Source organism: Crocuta crocuta, unplaced genomic scaffold (assembly GCF_008692635.1).
Source record: "Crocuta crocuta isolate KB4526 unplaced genomic scaffold, BGI_CrCroc_1.0 scaffold299, whole genome shotgun sequence".
Lineage (NCBI taxonomy): Eukaryota > Metazoa > Chordata > Mammalia > Carnivora > Hyaenidae > Crocuta > Crocuta crocuta.
The window spans coordinates 6,673,449-6,681,692 of NW_027532747.1; the positions used below are offsets into that span (position 1 = coordinate 6,673,449).

Genomic DNA, 8,244 nt, shown 5'->3' on the forward strand with positions numbered 1-8,244 from the left:
CCATCTACTCTGGGCCAGCAGCCCAGCAGAACTGATACCCATGTGAGTCCGAAGTCCAGAACTGGTGCCCTCTGAGGCTGGCTCTTAAACTGAGCCACTCCCCACCTGACATGGAGTGGGTTGACAGCAACTTCCAATCATGAGCTACACTGGAGGCTGGGGGTCTGGCTGGGCCAGTGCCTGGGGGGCTTGATGAGAGTCTGGGAAGGGGCATCTGGAAGGCCCATATTAGGGCACAAAGGGGGAAGAGAAACCAGGGACCGCAGCCAATGGGAGAGGTGAGACCAGAACACAGATAGGAGTCCATCCAGCGAGTCACTCTGAGTGCAGAGCAGAGCAGGGCAGCTGAGGACAAGAAAAGCGGAGTGGTCAGGGTCCCAGCTGCCTCCTTCCCCCCAGGGAGGCCATACTAGGTGTGCAGACAGAAGAGCAGGTATGCAAAGATCCTCACGGAAGATCCAAAGGGCTGGCAAGACCTGGGAGAAGACAGAAGGAGACAGAGAACCATGGAGGAATGGGGCGCCCAATCCAAGCTGGACCAAGGGCCAGGAGGGCAAGCCCAAGCTCCAGTCCCTCCAAGGGACCTGGCCTGCCCTGGTCAGTGTCAGGGAGGGGGCAGGTCCTTGAAGGCCACTGCCACCAATGAGACTGGTGGCACCTCAGTGCCATGGTCAGACCCAGAGATCCATGCCCACTGGATGTGAACTTGACTTCTATTTCCAAGCTCCAGGTCTTGGGGAAATCCTTCCAACCCTCAGACTTTTCTCATTTGGAAAGTGGGACTTCAACAGTACATATACCTCACAGAATGCTTACAAAGATTACATGATGACTATTATTTGGTGAGATCTCGTGCTTTGTGAAGGTGGGGAGCCTGCCTGCAGTGAAAATCACATCCAAGGGATCAGGGGAGGAGGGTGGTGGGGTGGCTGTGGAAGACATGCTCAGGGAACAGCATGAGGGAAGGGAAACCAGCCCTGTCTTCCTGTAAAGAGGAGAGACCCGCTTGCTTTTTGTCTGATCGCCACATCAAGAGACATGGACCCCAACAGACCAGCCTGAGAGCCGCTCCCTGTGGTCAGTCATTCCCCGGTGACAGCTGTGTCAGGACCAGCTCCTCTGTGGAGTTGATCTGCAGGAGAGGGGGCAGTGGTCAGAGTCCCCAGGAAATGCTTGTCCATCCGCCTGAAGCAGATGGAAACCTGGGTGTGTGGATTTCAGTAATCCGGTCCCTCTATCCCTTGCCTCCCTTCACACACACGCAGTCACCACATGCCACTCATCACCCTCTCCTGGGGCCACCCCACACTTGCCTGGCCATGGTCCACTATTTCCCAGAGCCTGGAATCCACCGCTCTGTACCTTCTTCCAGAGTACAGCTGCCACAGGAGGGGCAGCCGGGACAGGGTCAGCTGGCTGGGGGCCATGGGCTCCTGGGGGTGCACTGGCATCTGCCACATGTGGACTGTGACGCTGGGCTCCTGCTGAAGGAACCAGAGAGAAGGGGGCACATCAGGGGCAGGGGTCCCCCAATCGTTGGTCTGCACGCAAACACACAGTCCTGGATGCTGGGCCCAGCTGGCAAACTGCCCCATCAGATGTGAATATGCTCAGAATCCCACACCTAAGGCCATGACATCATCTCTTGGGGGTGTCATCTGGACCTGGGATGACTGTGTCTCTCCTGGCACCCCCAAGTACGGTCCTCTCACTGACTTGCACACCACCTCACCCCGCTGTACCCCTGGAAAGGTTGCCATTCTTCCTGCCCATCAGCAACTGATTATGTTCTTGGGCCTCTGTCTCAGCCACTTCTAGTTTTTTTTAACCTTCTTTTTAAAAGTAANTGAATGCTGAGAACAAACTGAGGACTGATGGGGGTGGGGGAGGGGAAGGGAGGTGATGGGCACGGAGGAGGGCACTTGTGGGGATGAGCACTGGGTGTTATATGGAAACCAACTTGACAATAAACTATTTGTAAAAATAAATAAATAAATAAAAAATAAAACACACACACAAAAATAAATAAATAAATAAAAGTAAAGTATTCGTACACCTTAGGATCTGGGAGTGGTGGGTTTCCCCCAAATTATATCGTATTTGATCTCGGCATTCACATACTTATTATGAACATAAAAAATGAAATGAAACTCGGCTAATACAGAAAGGTATAAGAGTGAGTGGGGAAAATCACCAACAACTGTAACCAAAGCTCCCTTTGTCATGTGGCAAAATGGAAAAAACTTTACAGAGTTTTTTTTATCTGAGTATTTGTCTTTCTGTGTGTGATGAGCATCTTTAGGAGTCAAGGATATTAGCCTCTTATCAGTCATACATATGGCAAATCATTTTTCTCCATCTGCTGTCTTGATTTTGTATGGGTTCTTTGGCAGATGAAATGCTTTTAATTACATGGCGAAATCTCTTTCCCTTTGGATTCTGGCCTTAGGTCAGGTATCACCAAAGTGTGGGCTGAATCTGGCCTACAGCCTCTTTTGTAAATAAAGCTTTGTTGTAAATACACAAATGCTCATTCCTTTGCATGTTGTCTCTGGCTGGTTTTTCACTACAAGGGGAGAGTCAAGCAGTTGCTATAGACTCTGTATGGCCTGCAAAGCTGAAAATGTTTACTATCAGACCCTCTACAGAATGTTTTCTGGGCCTTGTGTTTGATCAGGCTCAGAAAGCTGCTTCCCATCCTAAGATTATATGTGAAAATAGAGATCTACTTGTAAGAAGTAATTATCTTAAAAATGTTTTGATGTTTATTTATTTTGAGAGAGAGACAGAGAGGGGGCGGGGAGAGACAGAGAGGAAGACACAGAATGTGAAGCAGGCTCCAGGCTCTGAGCTGTCAGCACAGAGCCTGACGTGGGGCTCTCACCCACAAACTACGAGATCATGACCTGAGCAGAAGTAAGTCAGACACTTAACCTACTAAGTCACCCAGGTGCCCCAAGAAGTGATTATTTAAAAAAAAAAAAATTTTTTTTAATGTCTTTTATTTTATTTTGAGAGACAGAGGCAGAGAGGGAGCAGGGGAGGGTCAGAGAGGGAAACACAGAATCCGAAGGAGGCTCTGGGCTCTGAGCTGTCAGCACAGAGCCTGACGCGGGGCTCAAACCCACGGACCGTGAGATCACGACCTGAGCCGAAGTCAGAGGCTTAACTGACTGAGCCACCCAAGCGCCCCAAGAAGTAATTACTTTAAATAAGGGGAAATGCTCATTCTCTGGGTGCCCCTAGGGCATCCTTAGCTACATTACTTGAATCCACTTTTCCCACTGAAAACATTTTTATGTTTTTTAAAAAATCTACCAAAATATTTTGTTCAGAATTTTGTGCATGCTTTATTTGGTCTAGGTGTGGAAAAAACTTTCAGTGTTCTCCACCAACAATTTTCTGCATAACCTCTTTGAAGATTGCTGGAAGAGTTTTGTGTTGTTTAAAATGTTTACGATGGTCTAAATGGCATTTTTAATACCCGGATAAGCTTTTACCATATTACAAGGAGGTATTTATGGTACCCCTGAAAGATGGGCTGATATTTAAAGCCCTCATCCACAGGGAACTCTTTCCTACCTGAGTGATTATCTTTACCACCTGGGGAGCTTTTGAACCTTAAAGGGCCTTACACTCCACCCTAGCCTCCGGGATCGGTTTTCCAGGTGGGATTCCGGAAGTTGTTATCTGTCAAACGCCCCAAGGCCTTGCACCTGGTGAGCGAGTCTGTGACTCACTTGCCACAGAGGTGTATTTTTCTCATTTTGCAGATAAAGAACCCGAAATCACGAAGTCAACGTTTCTTTTACACCGTTGGCTCACCTACTGCCTCTAGGTCACAATACCTCCTGCCTCCTTCCTGGTCCTGGAAAACTCCTACTCATTCTGCAGCGCCCTACTTAACAGCTGCCACATCTGTGAAGATTTTCCAGCATGCACGGAAGGCAGGCCTGGGCCCCGACCTCCCTCCCCCTCAGCCTCCCGATGAGGGATGCATCGGCTCCTGCAGATAAGCTCAGGCTGGGGGCGCCTCCAGGCAGGGGCTCCTGGGGTCTGCGTCAGGCATAGACATCACTGTGCTCGCACTCAGCACGGGCCTTTTTTTCAGGACAAGTGAGAACCGCCTCCTGTCCCCTCTGTCCGGGGCCCTACTGCTGCTTGTGCCAGGCCCACGGGCCGAGGTCCGTGCACGGTCCTCCCCCAGACCCCCGCACCCACGCCTGACAACTCACTGTGCTGCCTGGGGAGGCCCTGCTCCGAGCTCTCTGGGAGGGACTGAGCCGCACGACCACCGTCACCCAGGTCCTCCCCTTCTCGTCTTCGTAGATGCCAGGCCTCCGGGCCCACAGACGGTGCGGGAGCACCCCAAGGATCGGAGAAGTCCCGGAGGCCATGGCGAGAGCGCACCCCCTGCGGGCCTGGAGACCTGGAGACGCAAGGAAGCCTCCCAGGGGCAGAGCTATTTGAGTGGGGCGGGGCGCGCAGGGGGCGGGGCAGCAGGGGCGGGGCCCCCAGGGGTGCGCTGGGAGGGGCAAGGCCTGAGCCGCAGGGGGGCAGCGAGGGGCGGACCCACGAAGGGCTGGGGGGAAGCGGCCCCCCCGCTGGGAGCTGGCAGAGACAGGGCCAATGGGAAGGGGCAGGAGGAGCGGGGCCATTTCTGGACCTGCCAGCACAAGGTCATGAGCCGCAGGGGGTGAGAGGCCACTCCCTGGGTACGAGCCACCCCAGGGCTCTGCGCCCAGGGCTTGGATGGCTCCGTAAGACCGACACCCCACTTCGCTCCCATGATGCCCCCAGTTTTCACGGCAGGCTCCATCCCCGACCTTCCTCCCCAGCCTTGGGGTTTGTGCCCAGACCTCAAGCCCCAGATTCTGAGCTGGCACCGACGGCTCGCACGCCTTCAACGGGACTCCACATCAGGACCTTCTCTGAGTTTAGAGGCATCATCTCTCTGTCAGGCTCATTGGGCTCTTGCCCCTGGGGGTACCTGGCCAAGGTCTAAGGGACAAGTCCCTCCTGTCAGAGAGTGAGCCAGTGCCCCAGGAACATTTGAGGTCAGAATCTTCTGGTGACAGAAACAAGGAGAGGGAGGGCACATAGCCATCTTGCCCGCCTGTCCTAGGCCACGAGGGGCCAGACGGTCCACATGGCTGGGCCATCGTATCAGATCGGCTCTGCCACAGGCTAAGGAGGCAGGAGACAGGCCGTTTGGTAAGCACTCTGTGCTCTGTCTGAATGCACCACGAAATGATCATTTTCCTTTTGAAAACCACAGGTACAAGTCTTCTAGGTCACAGGACAATGAGTATGGAGATGATGTCATTCCTCCCGGAAGACTGAAAAGCCATTTCTGGCCAGGTTCCTGATATGGTATACATGGCAGGTAGGGTGACCACCTTTGAAATCACTGGGTGGCTTCTGTAGCCACCTGAGCCTTTTTCACAGCAGCTCCACCTCCTTTCCCTGGTGTTTTTCCATCTGGCCTGGGACTGGGGGTGGGGGGTCCTAAGAGACAGGGCATTGCAGTCTTGTATAAAGTGATCGCATACGTGGAATACACCCGTTACTGTATTCTATTGGTTGGAGCAGGGCCCATCCACATCCAAACAGAGGGGACCAAGCACATAAGGGTGTGGATACCAGGAGCTCCCCCCACCCCCAGAGCCTTGATCTGCTGCAAGTACCAACCCCCTGGGTTCCATGAGGATCAGATGAGTGTGTGTAAAGAGCAGCTCCTGGCACACAGTGGGTCCTGGAAAAAAGATGCCCGATAGTTCTGTTCCCGCACTAGTCCCCTCCCCCCTGAGGACAATCCATCAGTCCAGCCCTTGTAACACTGATGCAACGAGTATTTATCTCTGTCCCTCCACAGATAGTGGGTATTCTCAATCTCACTCCCTGATGAGCAGGTGTGTGGCTATAGATGGGGCGGGGGCAGAGGTGGTTAATATGTGCAGGGCACCCATGCTAAGTGAGACATCTGACATATGTGGTCTCATTTATGTCCTCCAACAGCTCTGTGAGCTTGAGATGGTCATCTGCATCTCGTAAACGAAGAAACTGAGGCTTGAGTGGTTTCGTGGCTGGAGCACGGCAGGCGGCGGCAGAGGAGGAATGTGAACCCAGCTATTCCTGGCTCTAACGCTCATACGCTTTGCTGCCTGCCTTCACCCAGTCTGGCTCACCCGTAGGAGAGGCAGAACCAGGGGCAGAGAGATTTCCCGTGGCTGCTGCCGAAAGGGCAGGGGGAGCTGAGGTGAAGGCCAAGCACACCTTCCGATCAGTACGGGGACAAGATGTAAGTAAAGCTTCCATGAGCCAACAGAACAGCGGCATCAGATAGCGTAGAGGCCTGCAATGAACAGACTGTTTCACGGACCGCCTTCCTCCTGCCTCATAAGCACGGACCTGCACTGAAGACAGACCAGAGCTGGCAGGCAATGAGAACAGAAGTTTAGACCCCTNAGGCATCAGATAGCGTAGAGGCCTGCAATGAACTATTTCACGGACCGCCTTCCTCCTGCCTCATAAGCACAGACCTGCACTGAAGACAGACCAGAGCTGGCAGGCAATGAGAACAGAAGTTTAGACCCCTGCCATGCAGCGGGCCCCTGGGCATATTGTGTCTGAGATAGCGCAATGTCTTCTGGCCACGTTGTCTATCTTTGGTACCTGCAACTTGAAGTATATTCACTCTCTGGGATGGGGGTGTCGCTAACGTCTTAGAGAAGCATGTTGACCTTTCTGGGATTGGTCCCTGGCAGAGCCTGGTAATGACTGGCCCCTATGGTGTCCTCCCCCAGCAGAGGAAGCCCTTCACAAGCCCTAAGTCCCTGTGCCCTGGCACCAGGCCCACCCAGCTTGGGGGCGATTCCAAACCCAGAATAAAGGGGCACAGAACACTCGGTCTCGGAAGACTCTAAGAGTCAGGGAGATCTCTGCACCCGTCCGCTCAGCTCCTCCCATGCACTGAGCCCAAGCTGGTCACGGCAGGCAGGCTACCGAAGGCAGATCGCGTAGGAGGAGCATGACACAGAGCGATTGTTTCATTGGGGAAGCAGCAAGAACAAACTCGGAAGAGGGGGAAATCGGCGGGTGTTGGGAGACCAGGAAATGATGAGGCTTAGCCAGCGCTGAGGCAGCGTGAGTGGGTGGGAAGATGTCAGTGCTCTACTGTAAGAATCTAAAGTGCCAGCCCCACAAGCTGGTTTTGACCAAGGCAGTCAAGAGCAGTGACGGTGCCTGAAAAAGGGAGTGGCATCCATACACACTTGATAAATGTTTGAACGAGTGGTAAAACAAAAGAGTGACTCCGTAATCAGTGACCACTAGAAAAGGCCTGGGTGGGGATGGTTCAGTTAAAAACACAAACACGAACATCTAAATCCCAACTCTAGGGGCGCCCGGGTGGCTCAGTTGGTTAAGCATCCAACTTCAGCTCAGGTCATGATCTCACAGTTCGTGGGTTCAAGCCCCGCGCCAGGCTCTGTGCTGATGGCTCAGAGCCTAGAGCCTGCTTCAGATCCTGTGTCTCTGTCTCTTTCTGCCCCCTCCCCGACTTATGCCCTGTCTCCTTCTATCTCTCAAAAATAAATACAATTTTTAAAAATTTTAAAAAATAAACCCCAACTCTACTTATGTCAAATGGTGAACAGAATAAATTTGCAGGATGATAAAAGAAATTCAACCCAAATGCAGAACTGAAATAGGATGGTTTAGGAGAGCCTTGCTAATTCCAAGGTATTGAAGACGTACTCTGTTTTCTTCCAAGGTTATATTCTTTTATTTTTAGGTATGATTGGTTTTTGTGTGTGATGTAAAGAAGCAAGGGGTCTAGATTAATTTCTTTCCATACTGATATCCAATTAATTTAATATCATCATAAAAGACAATTCTTTCTCTCCTGTACTGTATTGTCATTTCTGACATAAAATTGGGACCATATATGCATGGTTGTTTCTGGGTGCCCTTTGCTCCTCCATTATTCCACTTTAACATCCTGTGTCAAAAGCACATTGTTAATTACTATAGCTTTAAAATGGGTATTGAGGATGGGGCGCCTGGGTGGCTTAGTCGGTTAAGCGTCCGACTTTCGCTCAGGTCATGATCTCGCGGTTCGTGGGTTCGAGCCCCGCGTCGGGCTCTGTGCTGACTGCCAGCTCAGAGCCTGGAGCCTGTTTCAGATTCTGTGTCTCCCTCTCTCTCTGACCCTCCCCTGCTCACGCTGTCTCTCTCTCTCCT

General features: G+C 52.2%; 1 protein-coding gene across 1 annotated transcript; it reads right to left on the reverse strand.

Annotated features, from left to right (window-relative positions):
- Positions 1-1,078: 1,078 nt before the first annotated feature.
- TCL1B (TCL1 family AKT coactivator B) lies at positions 1,079-4,397 on the reverse strand. Its single transcript, XM_077780831.1, has 3 exons — positions 4,236-4,397; positions 1,314-1,484; positions 1,079-1,132 (listed from the first exon to the last, which is right to left on the reverse strand). Exons 1-3 carry the CDS (start codon positions 4,395-4,397, stop codon positions 1,079-1,081), a joined length of 387 nt encoding a protein of 128 aa, XP_077636957.1.
- Positions 4,398-8,244: the final 3,847 nt, after the last annotated feature.